The sequence below is a fragment of the Lepidochelys kempii genome, chromosome 3 (genome assembly GCF_965140285.1).
Source record: "Lepidochelys kempii isolate rLepKem1 chromosome 3, rLepKem1.hap1, whole genome shotgun sequence".
NCBI classification, from domain to species: domain Eukaryota; kingdom Metazoa; phylum Chordata; order Testudines; family Cheloniidae; genus Lepidochelys; species Lepidochelys kempii.
This window is the reverse complement of record NC_136382.1, coordinates 124,240,957-124,266,321: the sequence shown is the minus strand read 5'-3', so window position 1 is coordinate 124,266,321 and position 25,365 is coordinate 124,240,957. Positions and strand designations below refer to the sequence as shown.

Sequence of the window (25,365 nt, the reverse complement as noted above, 5' to 3'; positions counted from 1 at the left end):
GGGTGAATACCCAACTCACCCATTTCGTGGGTGAATTCACCCACTAAAGCTTATGCTCCAATATGTCCGTTAGTCTATAAGGTGCCACAGGACTCTTTGCCGCTTTTACAGATCCAGACTAACATGGCTATCCCTCTGATACTTGAGGCTTTCCCCACACACTGGTTCAGTTGGCCCCTGGTTTCTGAATAACTTTAGGGTTTTTATGCTTCTTGATAGTGAAGAGATTCACTTTTCTAATTATTTGTAACTCTGTTGACAAGAAAGCTTAAATGCTACCTTGTTTACTATGAGCTGCAGTGATGGGAGGCAAGAGGTCTCCTGAGATGACTAGAGGCAAAAGGTTTTTATTAAAAAACCCTTCAGATAGGCTGGTACATTCATTTTGTCCTGTCATAGGTGCCACCCATACCACCAGGACATTCAATATGATATGAAACATTAATGAAAGAGAGGCATGCAAGTAGCATAGTTGGGTTGCTAGAAAGGCTTAGATACTGGTATGAAATTTCTTGACTGACACACGCAAATAAGTAAGTATCTAAAAAAACCTCTTCGGGAATATCTGCTGATCTGCATGTCTTCATTTTGAAAAATTTCTTTTTAATGAATGAACTGAATGAATTCAAGTTGAAAACTGGATACAATTCCATAGTTTACTGGTTTAAAATAAACAGAATAAACTCCCAGATTCTTTCTGTTAAGTGAAAATGATAACTTTTATCTACAAAACGTGGAGAAGTTTGGAAATTATTTTCTCAATTTCCTGGATTTTGAATTTGAGGATTGTTACTATAGCTAGATGAGTGATGCCTGGAGAGAGAAAAGCATAGAAAGGAATCCAAACATACCTAAACTAAGCTCAGACAGCAGAAGCAAGAAGCAAAGAGATGTGTAGTACATTTCTTTCAAGGTTTTTTTTCCCTTGTTTTCTCAGACTGAAAACAAGAATGAGATGTAGCTTTCCCATTCTTCACCTTAAAAATACCATGAGAGTTCCATCTTAGTAGTTGTAAAAGTGCCAGATTATAATTGATTTTGAACTGAACCCACCACTCAAAAGTATGAAGGGGAGAACTCAAAACAAGTAAATTTGCTGTCCCTCTTGAAGGATGAGTGGAGTAATCTTTATATTTGTGGCAAACCCAAATTCCCAAAGCTAACCGGGGAGATGTGCTGTAGACAGGCCAGTTTCTGCCCCCTTCCCTATGATCTACTGGAATGATGACTGCAGGACAACTTCACCAAAGCAATTGTTGGTTCTGGAGCCCTCTAATAAGGAGCAGTGCTAAGTGAAGGTGTGAACTGAACTACAGGTAGCAGATTTACAAATCACTGAAATTAGGATGCCTCACAGAAGTGCAGCAAAGCCTTCCTCGGCTGTGGAGGAATGAGCCCTAAACTTCCCAGGTGGGCCTAAGTGAGCCATCTCACAGCATGCCTTAACACAGTTCAAGAGTCATTTTGACAGTCTTTGAGTGGAGGTAGGTAGCCCCTTTTAGTCTGTTGGTTAATGCTAGGAACAGGCTAGGAGAATTTCTGAACAGCTTCATTCTGTCCAGATAGTATGAGTAGCACCCAACAATGTCCAACTTCTGAAGTTTGGCTTCTCCCCAAGTGAGGCTGAGCAAAGAAGGCAAAAGGTGAATTATCTGGTTATGGTGAAAATTAGAAACCACTTTAGAAGAAACCTTGGGTGGGGTGTCAGAGTCACTTTGTTCTTGTGGAATCATGTGCAAGGAGGCCCTACCATAAGGTCTTGAATATCCTCTATTCTTCTGGCTGAGGTAATGGTCACAAGAAAGGTGATTCAAAGAACAGGATGCCAGCAGTTCAAAGGGAGGACCCATCAAATCTGTTAAAACAATGTTGAGGTTCCAGGAGGCCACTGTCTCTCTCATCAGGTAGGGTGCCCAGATGTCCCTATTTTATAGGGACAGTCCCGATATTTGGGGCATTTTCTTCTATAGGTGCTTCTTATCCCCCACCCCCATCCCAATTGTTCACACTTGTAGTTTGGTCACCCTACCATCAGGAAGGCATGAATAAGCCACTTGAGAAATTAAGCCACAGTTGGCTAGAAGAAGATGGTGTGGCCTTCCACTGGGGGTGAGGAGTGGAGATAGCTAACATAGCATTCTAATGGAGCTAACAGAGATCTCGGAGTGCTTTAAGAAAAGCAGATAGTCGAGAATGGCAGGAAGTGGAGCTACCAAAGGGGATAGCTGATTCTCCAAAGCAACCTCTTCCATTTAGCAGCATACGTGAGTCTAGTGAACTCCTTTCTCCAGCAAGCTACAATATATTGAACTGCCATGGAGCAAGATCGATCAGCAGATGTCAGACAGCCAGCATCTAAGCAGCAAGATGAAGGTAAGCAAGCTCCAGATGCAGAATTTGTCCCTCCAATTTTGTGATCCCCTCATGCATGGTAGGAGCATGGCCTTATTGACAGGTTCATGAGGTTGGAGTACCAAAACTGCATGGGTCATGCTGGGACTACCAGTATTATCAGAGCTATATTATATCTGATTTTCCTAAGGAGTCTTGGCCACAATCCTTTGTTACCAGAATCTTCAAGGTCAATACCAGAATAGTACGTTTGTGTGATGGAAGCTCTGGTACCACGGTCTTTGGTGCTAGTTGTGTTGGTGCTGAGATCTTCAGTCTACCGTCACTGGTACTGGTATGTCAGCAACATAAAGAAGCTAAGTAAGGGTCTTATGGTGGTAACTCAGTGCTGAGGTGTCAGTGGAATCCATTCTGGGTCTTGAACTGCCTCCTACATTGAATCTGCTTGGTGATTATTGTGGAGACTTGTGTTTCTACTCACCTTGGGATTAGTGCTCTTTGCAGCCCCTCTCCTCTGAGGATGAAGCTGAAGATACAAAGGAAGCTCTGGGCAACTCTGTGGTGGAGGAGTGGGACTTCCTTGACACCGAATGGATCCTGGAATAGACTGTCATTTTACCAGAGAACTCAGAAACATTAAGATCCAGTCAGGTAGGCTTCTCACACTCAGGAGCTGACAAAGTCCTCAAGGGGCACTCAAGGAGAAACAGCTTCAGATGAGAGACTACCTGTTCTTTGGGAGAGAAAAGGAGCAGCATATACACCACTTATGTGGTATATACACTTCTTCCAAGCATCTTAGAGCATCTGTTGTTGACAGGAATGGCTCACCATGTTCAGTGCGGGTCTGGTGTCAAGAGGCAGCATGTGGGCTCAAAGACCTCATCTATTAAGCTAATAAGTTGGGGGAGAGTTTTTGTTGTTGTGCCAATGGGCAGAAACCAATAAAACTAAGAATCTAACTAACTAACTAGAAGCTAACTATAGGAATTAAGACAGGTTTCAGAGTAGCAGCCGTGTTAGTCTGTATTTGCAAAAAGAAAAGGAGTACTTGTGGCACCTTAGAGACTAACAAATTTATTTGAGCCATAAACTTTAATAATGTATCTTTAATATACAATGTATATTTAATATACAATGTATCTTTAATAAACAAACAAAACATATTTTTTCTGTCTGATACTACAGCAAGTCACAGAAAAGAAAATTAACAACCCGGAGATTCTGCCTCTTAGTGAGCATGAAGCTGAATTTTAAGATTCCCTATAAGCAGCTGTTACCCAAGCATTATGTGCAACAATTGGATGGCAATAGGCGACTGTTTCCCTTAAAACTTAAAGAAGAAATTTACTTCGTCCACAAGACAAAGAGCCTAGCACATCTGGGACTGTTATTACATAGGAATGCTGCCATGCAGAAAATAATACAGACTACATCTTCAAAAATTGCTCCATTATAATAAAGAAACATCGATATACACCTCTACCCTGATATAACACTGTCCTCAGGAGCCAAATAATCTTACCGCGTTATAGGTGAAACTTGCTTTGATCCACTGGAGCGTGCAGTCCTTCCCCCCTCCCCCCCGGGAGCACTGTTTTACCGAGTTATATCCAAATTCGTGTTATATCGGGTCGAATTATATCAGGGTAGAGGTATAATAAATATATTGGATAAAAAATAAATAAAGCAGAGTAAAAAAAATGCCTAGCGGGTTTGGCAAAGCTGTAGATAAAAGGCTAAGGGCCTTTGATCTGGCCACATGAGAAGTATGTGTATTCAGTATAACACTTCCAAAAATGGAGTTATTATATTAATATATTTTTGGGACATAATATGTTTGCAGCAAGAAAAGACACATTGAACTTTGTTCCATGAAATAGGGAATACTCACACAACCTGAAGTTTCAATAGCCAGTCAGATTCTGCTTTTCAAAAGGCCCATTTTATAAAGGCAAATTATATGATGTCTGTATTATTTTATTTATATAGTTTTATTTCTGTTATATCATACAGTGGCATTGGTGATGGCCTTGAGAAAATCTATTTTATATAATTGGAAACATTCAGAATATGACCTACTCAATCTGCCCTTCTGGGCTCTTCTTGACTGAGCTATACTAAGCAGAACATTAGAAAATTATCAGTGTCTAAGTCAGTCAGGTCAGGATAGACATGGTTATATAACACCTCATAACTGTAGACTCTAATAGGCTTTTCCAGTAATATGTAAGCAGTTACAATGCCAGACTTCTCTTACAACTCTTTAAGAGACCCCAACTACAAAATGAAAGTAGTATTTCATATGTGTGGAAGACAATTAGTTTCCCTGCTTACATATGCTTTTCTTTTGTCTCTTGGTACTTTTCTAAGTCAAGATCTGTCCCATAATTTTCACATTAAAAAGTTTTCTCTGCACTAATTATATTTACTTTTCGTAGCTAAAATATTTTATGCATTTGAACACTGTTTCTCGCTTTTTGGTTGATGGTTGAAATAAAAAAAATTACAAGTGTGATAAAAGAAAATGGATCTGAGAATTCACTATCTGTCTCCAAGCCTCACATCAGAAGATACACAGTGTTTCACTAACATAAATGAAAACATCAAACACATTGATTTTCTTATGGTCAAGTTGTCAATTTGATTTGATTTGTCACCTGCCACACAGATTTAGCTCTTTGTAGTCCTTGAGTAAAGGGAAGGGGAATCATAAGTGATGGGACAGAGAATGAGCTATTCATTAAATTACTAATTGGGACAGGGCTGTGGATTCACCTTCAGTGCAGATACAGAAAATTCATCAAAGCCATGTTTGTGCCACTGAACGGAACTTTCTGACAAGCAGCAACAAGCGCTTTTAAGACTGATGTTTCTGCTTACAGTTTAAAGATTAAAGTGCAACGAGCTCTGACACTTCTAGAGGACAACCTTTGTAGCTGGGGGAAAAAAAAAAAGACTATTCTGTCTGAAACACGGTGATAATAAAATATCTTGGCTATGTTGCCTTCCCTCACCTTCTGAACACCCTCCCTTTTTTGAAGAGAGGTAGTTGTTTAAGTCAAAGAGGAGGAGCAATTTGTTTTCCTCCTGATTGTCAATCTACCAACTTTTGAAGCTTACAACATCACTTGTTTCCCTTTGGGTCCATAGTAATGTGAATTGTCTTTATCCAAGTGCCCAACAAATCATTGTCACATAACAGCAGTCGACCTTTCTTTTCAATCTATGCACTTTTCAAGAGCTATAAATCAGTTGACTTTCAAGCTCGATGAGATGGCATATGCCCTGGTTTGAAGAACAGATGGAGGCTTGGGGGAAAATTGTTTCTGCAGGCTTGCTACAAGCAGCACTGCTTCATAAAAGTGAACTATTCGCACTAATTTCTCACATAAATTATACAGGCAGGGAGCACCAGCCCATTCAGCAGAAAATCTTTCATCAAGCTTTCGGAGGTCATTTAGCACATTTAAATTAAAGTTATTTCTGATACATGGCTGGGTTTTCATTCAGTAGACTTTCAAAAGACAGCAATTTACATCAAATAAAGGGATGGCTTTAATTGTGTATGGAGAAAAAAAGAGGAATAGTAAATTAGCTGTCACAAGATTACCATTTTCTAGAATCCTAGGATAAGCTGTGACTATTAATTAATCACAGAAGAATTAATAATTGAAATATGGCAGCTTTGTATTACAGAAATCAGGTAAACTGTCACTTTTCTTTGCAAGGCCTGTTTTAGACTCCTACTGAAGACTGGCATTCAAATTCTAGCACTTACTGTTATTAAAAGAAAAAGGAACTCTGGGACAACATCCTTTACTCTTTAAAGGAAACAAATTATCCTGTTAAGAAATGTGCATGTCACTTTATTTGAGGAGGGAAGAGAAAAAGTTTATCACATTTTTGAATTATAAAAATGAAAGAAATGGAAAGGAAAAGAACAGTGAATTATGGTAAACTGAATCAATAATGGATGCCTCACAAAAGTGAGCCACAAGTGGCGAAGAAGAGTGCAATGATGTCTCTCATATTCATTATATAATTTACTGTTTCACTGATACTGTGCCATTTTAAAATATAGTTTTTAAAAAAACTGATAAGAAAATAGAACCAGGCATATTAAGCTAAATAATTATTTCAAATTCTAGAGTACTCTATGAAATTATCAGTTATGTCAGTGAAAACACTTTGTTTTGATATAGTTTTCCATCTTTCACTCCATGAATAGCAAATCCACCAAGACATGCAAAGAAGTATCCTTCCAGAAGTAAAAAGAACTGAAAAGGAGTAAAATTATGAAAGCTCTTCATATATTAAGCAAGTGATGAGTCACCACAAAATTGTAGGTGTTTGTACATCCACTTCTGTCGAAATTTTAATAAATACTTAAAGCATCCAATTAAATTATGCACATTTTTGAAAACTTTGATTATCTGTTTGAAAACCTATTTTTAGTATATTTAGTGAGAACACTAGACTATTTTTAAAACTAAGATTTGAAAAGACCACTTTTATCTGGAATACTGGTATAAATTATAATACCAACAGCTGAAAACCCTGATTCTGGGAGCCTAGAATCCTAATTCTTTCAATGACCCCATCTGGTACTGTGCAAGTTATTTAGGGCAAAATTTGCTAAAAGCATCCACTGTTGTGAAAGTTAATGTTTGTAAAGTGCTTGGAGACAAAACACAACTATATAAGTACTAAATATAATGATAGATAACTGACCATTCCTAGCTGCTAGTAATATATTTTAGTTTACAATTATCAAAAGGAATGCTGATCGCTTCATTTTGACTTCTGTGACTCAGGACATTATGTCTTACAGTTGAGCTGACCAGAAGTGGACTCCACTGAATATCATCAGTGAATTCATAAATTAACATATCAGCAGGAAAAGCCTTTTTATACAACCGGGGCGGGGGGGGGGGGGGGATGAGGGAGGGAGAGGCCAATAGGCACTCAGGGTGAAATCCTGGCCCTAAATGAAATCAGTGTGTGCATGCTTATCCATTCTAAGGCCCCTTTACAATATTCTGGCAGTGCAAAAGGGCTTTAAAGTAAGTGTAAATGTAATTTACATCCACCTTATACTGTCAGACTGGTGTAAAGAGACTTTTATTTAAGTGAGAATCAAGCTTATGTGGTAAACTGTCTGCATTTTTTAAAATCAGAAACCTGAAGGCAAAGAAGCCAAGAGACTGAAGCAAGAGACTGGAACTGTGGTTTGAATTTTTGGAATTCTCGGAAAAGCTCACATGCATATCAGAGATGATAGCACTTTGAGACTGATTAGCTGAAAAATAGCAAACTAGCATCACAGCCATATAGGATGATAAGTGGTATTCATCTATATTGCATTGATATCAGAAAGTCGATACAGTAGGCTTCTTAGTTTTAAATAACAATTTGCCTAACTGAAGAGAACTATTGCTGTGTTTCTAGCCCAAAACTGAATTGTCTTTTTTGCTGCTATATCAAATTGCATATGTCTAAATTTTCTATGCACTATCGCTACTACAGTTGGGTGAGTTTTTTAGCATACCTGCTTTTCACCTTTCTCCTTCAGCTGAATATGTGTGCAGACTATTTCCCCCCAAATACATTATTTAGTATTCAATTTTCCAATAATTTATTTTCATATTATCTGCTGATGTTTTTAATCTCTCTAGATTACTGTGTGTTATTTCTATGCTCACTGGTATTTGCAGATCCATCCAATTTAATATAATCTTGAAGTTTCACTATTTTACAGTTTACTTCTTCTAGATCACTTATGAAAATGATAAATAAAAAAGAATTAATATCAGTTTCTGTGGTACCCACTAGTTACATGGCCCAATCTTGATATACTGCCATTTGTCACTTCTCTTTGCATATTATCTTTCAGCCAGTTTTCAATCCATACGACATTGTTCCTGGTTTTTAACCTAATAATATGCCCCTTTTAGCATCTTTTATTAATAAAAATGTTAAATACTGCTTATGAAGGAATGGAAGAAGGAGCAAATTTATATCTATATTTTAAATTTATATCTATATTTTATTTTCAAAAAAGACGTTCTCTTGCAGTCAATATGTCCTATTTGTTGCCAAAAATCTGACTTTACAAAATTACAACAAATGAGCCTGGCAGCGAGACTGTTTTTATGGAAATGAACTCATTGCTATATTTTTTTACTGGCTTTTAAGTGGTTTGAATTTTGAAATGCATTTCATAAATGAATTTAAAACAACATTTGGGAGTAAGGTATATGCAGAGTCAGTAAGTACTGATTTATGTTGATCAATATCATCCAAAATAATTACCAAATTTAAAAATATTCAAAGCATTTTACTCTCAACTGAAGGGAAGAGGATAATCTTTGGCAGAAAAACAAGTACTGTTAAGAAGAAAACTACTCCTTCTGCACTTTCCCCCAGTCCAGGATACGTACCAACATAATAATAAAAGCTCTGAATCAGTCACAACACCATCTCTTTTGTGACTATATGCCAGGGGGTCACTGATTCAATGGAAAGTGAGAACAAAAATGAGGATAGGATACTCATTTACATGAGTCTCCTCCCGTGTTCTACCTTCCTCAAAAAGAAAAAGGCCTCCATGGCCTAGTCAACTTTGTGATGGAAGGCTGTGTGCACAATCCAGATTCAATACAAGAATTCGATGTAGGTTTCCATACATGCTTTTTCTGATTAATAGAAGCTAAGAAAAATAAAACACTATCACCCACTAGAAGCTAATAGAAACACCAGTCATTCTTCTTTTACCTACAGCCTTGTCTATTCTTAAAAAGTTTTGCTGGTATAGCTATATCAGTAAACCCTCCTGGTGTAGATGCCGTATATACCAGTAAAAAAGTTATTTTACTGGTATAGCTTATACCAGTTTCCCCAGTGAAATAAAACATGCTGGCAAAAGTACCTTTGCCCATGAAACTGCATCTATACTAGGGCTTTTGTTCGCATAGCTGTGTCAGCAAAAATCATATCCCTAACCGACATAGCTATGCTAGGAAACATAGACCAGGCCTACCTTCCTGTTTTTGCTGCACAAAAAAGTTTGCTAACCTTGAAATTGGTTTCCATTCTTTTGAAAATGCTAAAATTGTTTTGAAGAATTATTATTTCTTTTCCTTTTCAGAGCATTATGATTTTTATAATTAACCTTTACCACCTAAATAATCCTGATTTTCCAGACATTCTGGGGACTATCTCTGGGATATACTGAGAGTGTATTTAAAATGTATCCTTAATAATTCTTCAGAAATACTTCTTTGGTTTTATCAACTTTCCTTGTCCAAGGTTTAATTGGATTCTGACTTTTTTAAATTCAGGAATGTATATTGTCAGACCTGAGCTATGAGCATTTATTATTCAGAGCTCTATATGAAATTGTGTGCAAGAACATATTACTAAACTTTAAAATCAAATTGTGATATACACAGGCTACCAGAGAACTGCAGGATTGCCAAACAACTATTCACAATACCTACAGAAGATTACTGCTACAGTTTAATACATTCATTTTTTAAATGTTCACACTTCTGACTACTTGCAAACTCCAAATTAACAGCAATATTGTCATCAAGATCTAAAATATTAAGTCTTCTGTTTATCAGTAACAACTTTTTTGTATAATAATGGAATTACCATAGCAAAATGTCAGTGGCCAGGACTAGATGCTTCAGAGGAAGATGCAAAAAGCATGGACAATTATGAAATAACCTACCCATAGATGAAGATTTTTTCCTACCCCTCAGTTATAGGTGGCTTTCTGCCCTGAAACATGAATGTTTATAATTTTTTTATGCATTTTTATTTAACAGTACTATCTGTACAACTCCATTCAAAACTAATGTCAATGCACATATGTAAATTGAGGGCATAATTTGCACTTCTAAATATTATATTGACCATATGCCAGTTGCCAAAGAAACTCACAGGATGCAGATGTTAGAAGTTTTCATGAAGGGGAATTAAAAAGTCCAGAGTATTCTGAGTAGATACTTTGCTTGGATTGCAATCAAAATCTCAGGCTTGTCTGGTAAATGAACTAAAGAGCTAAGTGATTAATATGAAGGCTCGCTTTTCCCTCCATGGAAATAAGTAACAAGTCAGGGTGTAGGTTTGACTGCTGAGAATAACAAAGGGATAACTTCACCAATATTCATAAATTATAAAGCCAAATGGACCACTGTGATCATCTAATCTAACCTCCTGCATAACAAAGGCCATAGGACTTTTCTGAATTAATTCCTGTTTGAACTAGAGCATATCTTTTAGAAAAACTTCTATAAAAATTGCCAGTAATGGAGAATTCACCACAACCCTTCGTAAATTATTCTACACTGTTCAAAATGTGTGCCTTATTTCTATTCTGAATTTGTCTAGCTTCAGCTTCCAGCCAATGGTTCACGTTATACTTTTGTCTACTAGATTGAAGAGCCTATTATCAAATGTTTGATCTCCATATATGTACTTAGACATCATGATCAAGTAACCACTTAATCATCACTTGGTTAAAATAAACAGATTGAGCTCCTGGAGTCTGTCACAATCAGGCATGTTTTCCAATCTTTTAATGATTCTCGTGGCTCTTCTCTGAGCCCTCTCCAAACTTATCAATATCCTTCCTGAATTGTGGACACCAGAACTGGACACAGTATTCAACAACCATCACTCCAGTGCCAAATACAGAGGTAATATATCTTTTGTACACCTATGCAATATTCCCTTGTTTATGAGCCAAGGATTATATTAGCCCTTTTGGCCACAGCATCATACCAGGAGCTCATGTTCAGCTGATTATCCACCATGACCCCCAAGTCTTTTTTTCAGAATCACTGCTTCCCAAGTCACTGATAAAAATGTTAAATAGAGTGGTGCCAAGAATAGATCCCTGTGGGACTCCATTAGAAACACACCCATTTGATGATCATTCCCCATTTACAATTACATTTTGAGACCTATCACTTAGCTAATTTTTAATCTATTTAATATGTGCCATATTAACTTTGTACGGTTCTAGTTTCTTAATCAGAATGTTGTGTGGTACCAAGTCAATTGCCCTATGGAAGTTTAAATATACTACATAAAACTGTTACTTTTATCAACAAATTTTATAATCTCATCAATAAAAGACACCAAGTTTCTTTGAAAGGGCCCATTTTCCACAAACGCAGGCAGATGCTATGACTAAGAGGTTCTTATCTTATTTTAGATGGGGAACTGATTATAGTTTGTAAACCAAGATTGTTTAGATTGGTATTACTTTTTATTCTTAAATGTATGTGGGGGAGGGGGGGGGAGGTGCTGCCGGAGTTACTTAGTACTTTGTCTATTTGTTATTCTTTCAAGCTTGGTTCAATTATTTTTTAAATTTTTTTTATAGAGCACTTTTCTAGCCCTAGATTATAAATACATTTTATTTATCTGTTTTCCTCTATCAGGTGGAAACAGCCTTTTAAGAAAAAAAATCTGAATAATATAAAAAAAGAGAAGGGGGGGAGAGAAAAAGAAGAGTCTAATATGACTGCCTTTGAAGCACAATACCCAATATTACAGGAGCATCCAAGGAGATGCCCTTTGCTATGGTAAACTTAAAAACCTACAGTAAGAGTTAACTTTGTTGTAGCAAAATCTAACTTTCTTCGGCCTCTACTGAAAAAATCCACTGAATAGTATTGTGTCTCCAGCTGATCAGACAGAGATCAGACATTGTCACAACCCCTCAAAGTCATAAAATGCACACCTCCTTTCATTTTCCATTGTGAAATTGCAAATTATAAGTGGTAAAAGGCAACTCAACAAACTACACATCCAGAATAAACCTTCTGGAAGTGCAGGCAAAGCAGATCTCGAAACTAGCTCCAAATAAGATGGCTCGGAGGGGCCATTCAATCCACACTTACTCCTGGGTTTTATTTCCTCTAAACTTCTGCATATTCCCCTGCACTAAGCCCATTTACTTGAACTTTACCAGGGAAGGGATGAATTCAAACCTCCAGGGCCCAGTCTAAACTAGAAAAATAGGTGGTGTTTTAAAAACATATTAGCTAACATGGTTTTATTAACACAGTTTTAAACACTACTAAGTACCTTTTTTAGAGATGATTTAATACCTTTAAAAACATGTTAGATAGTTGTAGTCCTCCATTGATACTGTTCTCAAACCAGTACAACTCTACCAGTGCATATGAGAGGAAAATCAGGTCCTAATTATGGCTCAAATTCTGCACACAGGGCTTATGTACACATGGAATAGTTATTCTGCTTTCAATTCACACCCTACTTTATTCTAGAATAACTTTCATGTGTAGACAACTCCCTAAATGGGACTAATCACATACTTAAAGTTTAGCATGTGTATAAGTGTTTGCAGGTCTGTGTTTGCTTACTAGACACAATAAACCCCCTCTATATACATATTGTTAGACCACTGATCTTAGTTTTTATATAAATCTCAGATTTTTTTCAGCTAACTGAAGACCACCATGTTGAGTCTAACCCCAGCCTTAATGGAATACTTGAGTGATCAACACATTTTTTTCACTATTTTAATATCTCATAATTATAATTATTTTACATCATGTTTTAATAATTATTAGAAAATTAAATATTGTATATTTCATGGGAAGGAAGAACATCCTGAGGTGTTTTCCTTTGTCAGAACAAATCACGTTTTTGAGACTCCCCTTGCATTAGCTCTTGTGCACCACTGAACAGACAAGCTAACAAGTGAAATGAACCATGACATGCATCACATATAAACAGAACAAGAAAAAACAATAAAACCGTGATATTATGTGGTAATATCAGACTAAAATATCTACGATAAATGTGACATCATTTATTTTTTCTCTGCTTGTCCTTGTTTCAGTAAAACCAGATGATACGTGGAAATAAATGCAATAGAATGAAGTTTCTATAAAACATTTTCTAGAAAAACCTCTTCCAAACATTGTATCATTAAAGGCAACATCTAGTTTCATTTATTAATGCAGTTCTAGCAAACTCTCTAAAGGAAAACAAAGGTTTTGACTGAGAAATATTAGATCATTGTCTTCATGATTTAGGCAGATTTAGAAGTCAATATAATGGATGAAAATTAGTATTCAGATGTATGTCTGTATTTGAGCTATGTGTCTGTGTCTTAAAACAAAGAGAAAAATATAAACTCTACCCCCACAGCTATTAACATGTGTATGAACACCATTCTCCTTATCCTGCCCACAGTCCTGCAATAGTGGGTATCCTCCCAACTGCCAGGATCTCTACCTGGTCCCCTTGTAAGGTAAGGTGGGAACCAAAAAAAGCCCATCTTCCACCTTACCCATTTTTCAGTGTATGCTTAAACTGCATAGTACTCAATGGTATAATTTGGTCATCAGACAGGGATTAGGAATATCAGAAAGGGCCTGGATGACATTGCAATCCTACCTCTTGCTGACCATATTACTGTATTATGGTCCAACTGCAGAGGTTGGAGGGAGAGGGAGCCATTGTGAACTATGAGAAATGAGAAAGCCTTTCCTGGATTATGTTTGCAGCACCGTGGCACATTGAACATAGCTTATGATTATCCAGGGCCATTCCATTCAAACACAATTCACCTTTCAGACATTGGGAACAACTTCTTTATTCTAGACATTAAGATTTACCTGGAAGGTTCGCTGTACACAAAGGGTCTTGGTTACTAGCCAAGGAGTCATTAGCAGCATCTAGTAGTAAGATGGTTGAGAGGAGGGAATATGTAGGCCAAGTAGCAATTAAAATGGGGTAAAAGTGATTGGAATCTCTCAATTTAATGTTATGCGGTTAGAAATTGAAATATCTCAGGACACTGACCCCCAGTGGCAGAAAATGCTGAAGAGCAGTTTAAGGCTAGTTAGTCCTCTTTATGAGTTTAGAGTGAATAAGATAAATCCTGGAAGTTGGCATGGCCAAGTCAATCCATGGACCAGTCAGAGGGGATGTTGGAATCTCCTAGTTTTCACTGAGAATGTGGAAAAGCTATGGTTGAGAGGTTGGCTGCAGGTTCCCCTTGCTGCAAGAACTATGTCTTGTTTCCCTGCATTGATTTAATAGTTATATGAAATAAAGTTACAGTCTGTTCCATGTTTCCCACTTTTTAAGACCCTAAGAACATAATAACGGCCATGCTGGGTCAGACCAAAGGTCCATCTAGCCCAGTATCCTGTTTTCAGACAGTGGCCAATGCCAGGTGCCCCAGAGGGAATGAACAGAACAAGTAATCATCAAGTGATCCATCCCCTGTCGCCCATTCCCAGCTTCTGGCAAATAGAGCCTAGGGCAGGGGTGAAAGTGGGCTGGTATGGGCCGGGCCGGTGTACCAGTAAAAAGTGTCCACTGGTCTGGCCCGTATGTAGCCAATGTTAAAGCACTGCCAGGGCAGCACTTAAATGTCATTGTCCCTTCCTCCCACCCCACCCCACCCCCGCCTTCCTAAGCCACTGACCGGGGCGGGGGAGCAAAATGGGCAGCTGTCCTGGGGCTAGCAATTTAAAAGGGCCCGGGGCTCCGGCCACCGCTACCGCCCGAGTCCCCGCCCCTTCTGGGGGTCCAGAGCCAGGCTCCTGTGCTGGTAAGTGTATAATGTTACTTTCACCCCTGGGGTAGGGACACCATCCCTGCCCATCCTGGCTAATAGCCATTGATGAACCTATCCTCCATTAACTTATCTAGTTCTTTTTTGAATCCTATTATAGTCTTGGCCTTCACAACAACTTATAGCCTGGTAAGTAAAAAAGCTATATCCAAATAACCAGTAATTAAACAGCATACTTTCACTTCCACACTATAATCCTAATCCTGCTGCCATTTATGTCAGTGAGAGGAGGATCAAACCCTGTATTGTGAAATCCCCCTTCCATTCACTGAATTAACAGAGCTATATTTTTAAATTAGGACCATGTTTAACATGAACAATTCAAATTCTACAGATCTGATGTATTTTTCCTCATGTACATCACACTCACCCTGTGTAACTATTATTCTGTTTCCAGAAAAATCTTATTCTAGCCCAATAAATAACACAAAAAGTTAAGTAATTCTTTGATAACAAAAATAAATTAAATAGCAGGAGCAGGTTAAAGATCAGCACTCATTTTTCAAATTAAATTTAAAAGCCTGCTCTAGTTACTTAGAAGATTGGCAAGTTTTACAAATAACATCACTGAGCCTTTTAAAGAGAAACACAGACGCATTAGAATGGAGTCATTAGGCAATACATTTATTTTGAAGCCAATTAACCTTTTGTCAGAGAAATGTCGGAGCCGTAATGGTTTCTGCAGTGGAGGTCAGCCTCTAACAGGGGCACGTATGACAGCGATTACGCTGCCTGACATATGCTGCATACTGAGAGTACAGCCGTGGAATGAGAATTTGCCTTCATTTGTATTCTGCTCTGCATTTCCAGGGAGCAGGCAATCTTGACCTATCCATTTAGGTAATTAAAGCTTCCATTTGGAAGCGTCCTGCAGGAAGGTGAAATCTGGGGGAGATAAATGGCTGCTGTTCACTGTATCTAGCTACTTCTATCATTTGATGGACTGCCTGAAATAGGCTGGGTTGCCAGGTCCTCATAGAAATAGAGACGAATTGGGCAGGAGACAATACTCTCAGGCAAAGCAACTCTGTCATCTTCCTTTTTGCAACATATAATTTAATTGTTAGACAAGGTATATGGCTGACTCAGGGGGCCTTTCTCAAACAGCTCCTCCACCATCTTCCATTTGCTAAGAAATTACTCCAGTTTATTTACTTATAAGCCAACTTTGTTTGGCAATGAGATATGTCACTTCAATAAATGCAACTGGCTGTTACAGCTGTGCGCTGACTTACCTTCCAGGCTATTTTATTTCCTCTCGAATCATGCTCAAGGGCAATTGGGAAGTCTCCTCGCTCATAAAACTTGCGAAATGCTGTAGGCTTTGTTGGTCTTTCTTTAAATGCTCCTGCAACTGGGGGTCCTCTTACCTAAAAAAGACATATACAAACAAACCATAATGCAACTGCATTTTTAAAATAATAATGCTGAAATTTGTTTAGAAACGTTAGTGGTTTAAAAGGGGTTGATAAGATAGCAGATGGCACTGATTTCACTCTTCCCATGTTATACTTCTTTCAATTTAAATGTCCTGATAGGGTTTTTAATAGACATTAAAGGAAAGGAGTATTACTCTTCAATGAAGATTTAGAATTTTGTTTGCATTGTCCTGTAGGTACTAATTTGCATTGTCTGTTTTTTGGATCATCCCATGAAAAATTGTCTTTTCATTTTAAACTCTGCATCAGTTTTCACACTTTTTAAAAATAGAAATAATACTACATGCTCACAAGTTTTACAATACCTGACATGTTTTAGGAGGTTTAATTACTTCTGGTTTGTAAAGCAATTAAAATATAAAGCAATACATAAGTGTAAGCTATTTTAATCAGCATCTAGAAGAACACGTCTCCTTGGGAAGCATCTTTCTATTTGCTTTAATATGAAAGTAAGACACAAATCACTTCCCCTTTGGTTTTTGGCATCGGACAGGGGTGAGATACACACAAATACTGGCTACAGTAGTAGGTAGATGTTTAAGAGGGAGAGGTTTCTAAGCAGCCCTGAATGTACAAACAGTATGTTTTTGGCAATATGGGCTTTAGGTGGTGTGTCCAAGAGGAGGGGGGAGCTGGATTAGGCCACCAAACACAATAGTATCCTCCTCATAATGTGCAGAAATTTCTTTACAATGTCTAGTTAAAGTTAATGTGACCCCATCAGTATTAACTTCTGCAAAAAAACTACTCTGTGCCTTCTATAAGCAAATTCACTAAAGGTAATGCATTAACACTGGTGTAAAACAAGAATCAGGCCTGGAAATAAGGCCTTGTTTCCATGGGAAAATGGACCAGTATAACTATTATGGAATAAAGTAGTTCCAGAATAGCTCCCCATTGTGATGCTTTATTCTGGAATAAAAATGAGTTTATATGTCTCCAATCCCTCATCACCAATGGGGACTGCAACTTGGGGGCTCTGCTTATTACAGGGAGCACTTCCCAGTCAGTAGAGATGAAGTGCTGGACCGGGAATAGCAGACATTAGTACATCTTAGCCTGGCCCTGACCCCTTGCCACCAACAGGAACAATGATTGGCAGCAGTGGTGAGTGAGAGGGCTCCTCCTATAATAGAAGACATTTCCCAGAAAGCAGGGACCTGTGCTTGTTTTTTTGTTTTGTTTTTTCCTTTGTAATTTTGTTCATCTGCCAATCACCCATGGCTCCTCAACACATGCATCTTCTGCATCATAGTATCCATCCTCCTCCTCCTCCCCGACCCTCCCCTGCCTTCTCTTCCCCTCCTGTCCCTTACCCTCAGTGGCTCCATCTTGTCTTATCCCTCTACAATCCCCACCATCTCGACTTACTCCTCTTCCCCTCTTCACACTGATCTTCTACCTTCTTCCACCAGCACAAATCTAGGTCCCACATCCTCCTCCTATGTTTGGTGACATTGGTCCTAACCCTGACTCTCTCACCACCCCCACCCATCGCCGGCTTCAGGCACCAGTGTTCCAAGCAGGTGCTTGGGGTGGCAGTTAGAAAGGGGCAGCAGCTTCTCTGTTCCACCCGCCACCGCGGCAAATCAGTGGCAGCTTCTTCCTTTTGCCGTCTGCAGCAGCAGTTTTTTTCACTGCTTGGGAGGGCAAAAACTGTAGAGCTGGCCCTGCCTCCACCATTTGCACCTCACACATGTCTCCCCACCACCGCTTCTGGCTCTCTTGTGCCATCATTCCTAAACTCACACCTATACCCTCATTCCTAAAGTCACACCTATACCCCCTGCCTTCCTTCCCTTCTTTTTCTGTATCTCTTCTCCTACTGCCTCCACTTCTCTCTGCATAGGATCTTGCCAATTTCCTCCAAGAGAAAATTAGCATAATACAACATAATCTTCTCCTTCCCCTTGGCTTGCCTTCCTGTCCCCTCCTACATCTCTTCTCCTTCTCTTATCACAGATGCAGGAGCTTCTTGTCTGCTCTCTTCCTCTAACCTCATCACTTGTCTCAGTGACTCCACCCTATCCTCTTTCCTGATCTCCCTCTTGTCCACTCTCATCCCCTCCCTCTTACTTTTCTCTTTAACCTCTCACCACCTCTGGTGCTTTCCCCTCACAGTACAAGGCTTTGGGCTCTCCCATTAAAAAAAACAACAACAACAAAAACTTACCCTTAATCCCATTTGCCTCTCCAACTGTCACACCATTTCCTTTCTCTCTTTCATCTCTAAACTTAGTCAACACACTGTCTGCAATCACTGACTGGAGTTAGTCTCCTCCAGTTCTATCCTAGACCTTCTCCAATCTGGCATCTGTCCCTGGCACTCCAAGGAAACAGCTCTTGCCAAAATCTGTAATGATGTCTTCCTATCCAAAGCTCATAATCAACACTACATACTCATCTTTCTTGACGTGTCTTATATTAATAGATTCCAAGACCAAAAGGGACCCTTATGATCACTGACACAGTCAACCATGCTCTTCTTTAAGTCTTGTCCTCTATTGGCTTCTGTGACTCTGTTCTATCCTGGTTCTTCTCCTAGTGATTCTGCTCCTATCTCTGTAGTCATTCCTTCAGCATATCCTTAGTGGATCCTCCTCATCCCCCCTCAACTTTCTGTGGGGCAATCCATAGGGTCTGTCCTTGGTCCCTTCTCTTCTGCCTCTATCCCTTATCTCTGGGTAATCTCATCTGCAAACACAACTTCAAGTACCATCTCTGTGCTGATGAATCACAAATCTGCCTCTGTATTTCAGACCTGTCTCCTTCTCTCCAAATTAAAATCTCATCTCGTCTCTCTGACATCACCTTATGGATGTCTAGCTGTCAGCTCAAGCACAATATGGTTACAACTAAGCTCATAATTCTCCCCTTCAAATCCTCCCCACTACCTCCTTTCTCAATCACTGTGAGCAATATCACTAGGGCTGGCCAGAAAATAAGAATTCCATTTCACAGAATATTATGAAGTTTCAGAATTTCATTCCATATCAGAACAAAAGCAAGACTTTTCAAAATTTTGGGAAAAAACAGGAGAGAGGGAAAGACACACACTAGAGGGAAAGACACACACTAGAATAAACTGGTGTCTAGGGTACTCAGCCGGGATGTGGAAGAATTATGTTCATATCCCTGCTCTCCCACATCAAAGGTGAATGCCTTAACAACTAGGATATTGGCTATTTTGAGATGGGTGGTGGGTGTCTTTCTTTGACCAAGAAGTCCATCCTGGACTTGAGATACTTTTCACTGAAGCATATTGGTTTCAACAGCAAAGTTTCAGTTTTGACAACAACAAAAAAACAGTTTGTTGAAAAAATTTCAGACCGGCTGTAAACACTGTTCTGACGGTCTTTCAGGCCTGTAACCCAGGTGTAATCTTAATTCAGACCTCTCTCTCACTCCTCATATTTGTGTTACGTTTAAGTATTGCAGATTTTTTTTCAATAACATTTATATATTATGGTCTTTTCTATCCACCCACACACCTAAAACTGTCATCCATGCTTTCAGTATCTTGATTATTCCAACAACCTTTTCCCTGGCCTTGACAAATCAATCTTTGGCCTGCACATATCCATTCAGAATGCTGCCGCAAATATTCTCCTAACCCATCGCTTTGACCATATTAGCCCTCTCTTTGCATCCTTCCACTGGCTCCTCCCTGTCTATCATGCCAAACTTAAGCTACTTTTCTTTACATTCAAGGAGCTTCGTGGTCTATCCCCACCCTGCCTATCATCTGTCATTCACTATCGAAATGTTAACCACTGCCTCGAGTTAGCCAATGATGCCAGTCTTCCTCATCCACTTGTTACATTTTCAGACAAGCACTTTTGCGCTTTCTCCCATGATGCCCTTCACTTGAGAGGAGCTCTCCATAAGTATCCACAAAGCTACCTTATTACCTTCCTTCAAATTCCTCCTTAAAACTTTCCTTTTCCTCGATGCCTTACAATAAACTTGACAACCATTAAGCCATGGGTGTGCTGCTACCACTATTTATCATGATGACCAATATTGTCTGATTGTTTCCTTGTACTCCCCTGAAATACGTGTCTGTATATGTCTGATGTTTCAGCTGATATTTAGATTATAAGCACTTTGGGGCAGGGACCATCTTTTTATTCTGTGTTTGTATAGTGCCTAGCACAATGGGGTCCTGGTCCGTAACTAGGGCTCCAAGGCACTATGATAATATACATAAATAAACAAATAGGCAATTTTATTCTAGAATAATGTCCATCCAGGAGAGAGTTATTTCAAAATAGCTCAATTATACTTGAACAGTTATTCCGAAATAGCTATGCCAATCAATTTCCCCTGTGTAGATAAGGCCTCACTTTCCCACTTCCATGATTCTTACTTTATAGGGGATTCTTCTGAAAGGAGACAGGGTCAGGCAAATATCCTTTGCCTAATATTTTTTCTTCTTGTAGGATAGGTTTTACTAGCTGAGCAAAGTGAGGTCTCAGCAAATGGAGGACTGTGTTGTTTTTACAGAGTTGTGGGGCTGCAAGGGTCTGGACTGGAATAGCCAGGATTGCTTCAGATCAGGAGCTATATTGGTTGACTAATATGGAATGGAAATTTGCACAGTGACTCCCCTCACACTATCCCTGGCACAGACAATTTACTTTTGTCCAGTCAAAACTGTTTTTGTTCATATAAACAGTGCTCATTTGGTGCAGAATCCTTTGGTGCAGAATTCAAATGGGTCTGCCAAGGGGAGAGATGATCAAGAAAAGCAGTAAAATTAGGGTTTAAGGTTAGGGTTACTGGAGGGAGAGAGAGTGATGTTTGGTGGAGTTTCCCCTGATGTCACAATGATGCTGTTCAGGCTCCTCTGCCTAAAACACCAAATGAGCACCATCAAGAGGAAGCTGTTGATAAGAAATTGATAAAACAACAAAGAGAAGATGACTTGAAAACCAAAACATTTTTGTTGGAAACTTAATTCTTTTCAAAATTTCCTACCAAAAAAATTGGCATTTTTCAACCAGGTCTAATAGGATGATTACTTATTTATGTAGCGCTGATGGAAGATTTGGTACTGTTTATTTAAAGCAACCCAGTGTCTCATAAATGCATACAATATGTCCCTATTCATCTAAAAGATAAATGTTCAAATTATCTTTCTCAGAACCTTCCAGGTATATGAGTTCTCAACCTTTAAGAGGGGACCAATGTTGTGATTGGGACACTGGAGTAAACTAAACAATACTGCATAATCTCTAAATATTAAAAAATATACAACAGAATGCTTTACTTTTACTAAAAGTCACTTCTGTGTGTTGCCCCTACATGTTATGGATTCCATTGTTATACCTAGTAACAAAGGCATTATGAAAGTTTTCCATTACGTTTTTAACAAAAAACCCTCCCTTTTACAACTTGAGAAAAATGCTTCGCTGGAATATTATAGTTAGAAAGACTGAGATCAGAGAGTAATTGATCACTTCCAGTTAATTAAAGGCTAATATTCACAATGGCAAAGTATACGAAGCAATAAACAGCTTTTGAGGTTCGTTAAATGCCAAAGATAAGTTGAAGAGTCTGGTAATTGCAAAAGTCCTTTAATGCAGTTCTATGCTACTGAATGTTATTCCTGCTATGTGACAAGATAAAAGATACAAGCCATTAAGCAAAAAAGGGAAAAAAATCCACAATTTTCCCTTGCTTCATGGGTATTTAAAACCATTTGCAACGTTATTTGCTTGGACTTTTCAGTGACAGCACATTAATAACATGAGCTAGACAGATTATTATTTGAGGGCAGGTTTGAACGAGGATTAATTATTTGAGGACAGAACTACAGGGCCAACTTTTCTAAGGAGAGACACAAAATGTATACACACCATTGAACCTATAAAAGAAAACAAAACATTTTATATTTTGCAAGTGCAAACTGGTGGTGTTGATTCAAACTAAGTAAATATATATGGGCACAGCTGACTGTTACTCAATTTGTATGAGCAAATACATATTTTCTCAGTCATAAAAAGTGAATAACCATTCAAATGCTGGTATGGAAAATGAATGACATGATCAGACACGTGTAGTCTTAAAAAGGGTTAGTATTATTAGTAAGAGCCTTACTCTTTAGACTTCCTAAAACTATGATTGGCTGAGATCATTCTATTGTTTCCATAATAAATCTTATGAACAACTAATAGTGCAGAACATATTTGGTAAGTTTGTAAAATATTATTTGAAAGGTTTAAAACAGATGTTCATGTTCTTTGATTCATATATTTGGATGCTGACTAGAAAGGCAGAAAAGTCTGGAACATCACTCTTCCTAGAGGCTAAACACTTAGACGGGTTCTTGAGGATGAGTGGATTTACCAGCTTTTACTGACATAAATCTTCCAGAATATTTATAAAATATTTAGCAGTTATAAAGTTATTGGTATCAGAAGTCATCTGACTACCAGTTAAGGTGCTGGGTTTTTTCCATGGATTGTTTTGCCTGAAAAATTCTTTGCAATCTTAATTGCACATTATTATGGTACTATATTCTTATCTTGAACAATGGAGAAAGTTGGTTAGGAAACCAAAGGGCTACATTCTGATTCTTTGCACTCAAACTGAGCATGGGGTATGTGTGGGAAGTGGTGTTATAATGGCAGAGTGGGGGTTCAATGAGCCATTCCACCTTCACATGGCAGATGTAGACAGGATGGCTCAGGGAACTGGAATGGCAGAACATTCACCAGTGTTCTTTACAACACATCCAAAATGTAGCAGTGTTTACTGGTAAGTGGTTATACTCCACAAGCCACTTCAGGGCTAGGGACCACCACCTGCGCAATAGTAACACCCCCTGCTATACAGTCCCAACAGAGCACCACTCTACCTGGTTCCTGTACAGGAGTGCTGGGACACAGGGGATTTCAGAGCGTAAGGAGGGAGACATGTCTGCACCTTTTCCTCTCCTCTAGAGCACACAAGACAAGGTAGAAATTAGCCAAAATCTTGAGGATGCACAAAACCTTGCAATACAGACAAAAATTACAGTAATAATTGGAAAATTTTAAAATAAGGACACGGTATAGATATTATAGGTGAGGTTGGAAATTATGCTTATTAAGGTTGCCTGACATTTCCCATTATAAGATCCTGTTTTTAATTGTTTTTAACTTTGCAAAACTTCAACCATTCAGGCTGAAACTTTTCCAGGCCAGGTGTCTGTCTCAGGTTGAATTTTTTGGAAAATGTAATCCAAAATGGTTCAATCATTTCCAAAAAAGAGGAAAGGAAAAAATACATTCTTTGAAAAGTTCTAGAACTTTCACACTTTTGAGCAGAGACTTGAAATTTGGCAGGGCAGTGGCCTTTGTGCCAGGGATGTGACTTTTGCTAGCCCTGTGCAAATCTACCCAAATTATAAGCCTTTGAAAAATTGCAGTTCATGCATGCTGAATAGAGACTGAGATTTTTAGCTTCTAAAATCAAAGAAGATTCCATCCTCACTGAGCAGACCTCTCACTACATCTAAAGCTGACCACACTGTGCATGAACCATCCCTACACAGTGATTGAGCATCCTCCATCACCTCACAGCTTCTTGTGCATTCACCATCCCTAGAAAGGTTTCAGAGTAACAGCCGTGTTAGTCTGTATTCGCAAAAAGAAAAGGAGTACTTGTGGCACCTTAGAGACTAACCAATTTATTTGAGCATAAGCTTTCGTGAGCTACAGCTCACTTCATCGGATGCATACTGTGGAAAGTGTAGAAGATCTTTTTATACACACAAAGCATGAAAAAATACCTCCCCCCACCCCACTCTCCTGCTGGTAATAGCTTATCTAAAGTGATCACTCTCCTTACAATGTGTATGGTCCAGTTTGACCAATGTACATGGCAGAGGGGCATTGCTGGCACATGATGGCATATATCACATTGGTGGATGTGCAGGTGAACGAGCCTCTGATAGTGTGGCTGATGTTATTAGGCCCTGTGATGGTGTCCCCTGAATAGATATGTGGGCACAGTTGGCAACGGGCTTTGTTGCAAGGATAGATTCCTGGGTTAGTGGTTCTGTTGTGTGGTATGTGATTGCTGGTGAGTATTTGCTTCAGGTTGGGGGGCTGTCTGTAGGCAAGGACTGGCCTGTCTCCCAAGATTTGTGAGAGTGTTGGGTCATCCTTCAGGATAGGTTGTAGATCCTTAATAATGTGTTGGAGGGGTTTTAGTTGGGGGCTGAAGGTGACGGCTAGTGGCATTCTGTTATTTTCTTTGTTAGGCCTGTCCTGTGGTAGGTGATTTCTGGGAACTCTTCTGGCTCTATCAATCTGTTTCTTCACTTCTGCAGGTGGGTATTGTAGTTGTAAGAATGCTTGATAGAGATCTTGCAGGTGTTTGTCTCTGTCTGAGGGGTTGGAGCAAATGCGGTTGTATCGCAGAGCTTGGCTATAGACAATGGATCGTGTGGTGTGGTCAGGGTGAAAGCTGGAGGCATGTAGGTAGGAATAGTGGTCAGTAGGTTTCCGGTATAGGGTGGTTATGTGACCATCGTTTATTAGCACTGTAGTGTCCAGGAAGTGGATCTCTTGTGTGGACTGGACCAGGCTGAGGTTGATGGTGGGATGGAAATTGTTGAAATCATGGTGGAATTCCTCAAGGGCTTCTTTTCCATGGGTCCAGATGATGAAGATGTCATCATTATAGCGCAAGTAGGGTAGGGGCGTTAGGGGACGAGAGCTGAGGAAGCGTTGTTCTAAGTCATCCATAAAAATGTTGGCATACTGTGGGGCCATGCGGGTACCCATAGCAGTGCCGCTGATTTGAAGGTATACATTGTCCCCAAATGTAAAATAGTTATGGGTAAGGACAAAGTCACAAAGTTCAGCCACCAGGTTAGCCGTGACATTATCGGGGATAGTGTTCTTGACAGCTTGTAGTCCATCTTTGTGTGGAATGTTGGTGTAG

At 39.0% G+C, this 25,365-nt stretch overlaps 1 protein-coding gene across 5 annotated transcripts in view; it reads right to left on the bottom strand.

Moving 5' to 3' along the window:
- The window catches only part of PACRG (parkin coregulated), a 493,217-nt gene that overhangs the window by 313,305 nt on the left and 154,547 nt on the right, over nt 1–25,365 (bottom strand). For all 5 annotated transcript variants that reach the window (XM_073337862.2, XM_073337863.2, XM_073337860.2 and 2 more), the window contains exon 3: nt 16,225–16,359. In XM_073337862.2, coding sequence (XP_073193963.1) covers nt 16,225–16,359 — 135 coding nt within the window. The remainder of the gene's footprint in view (nt 1–16,224; nt 16,360–25,365) is intronic.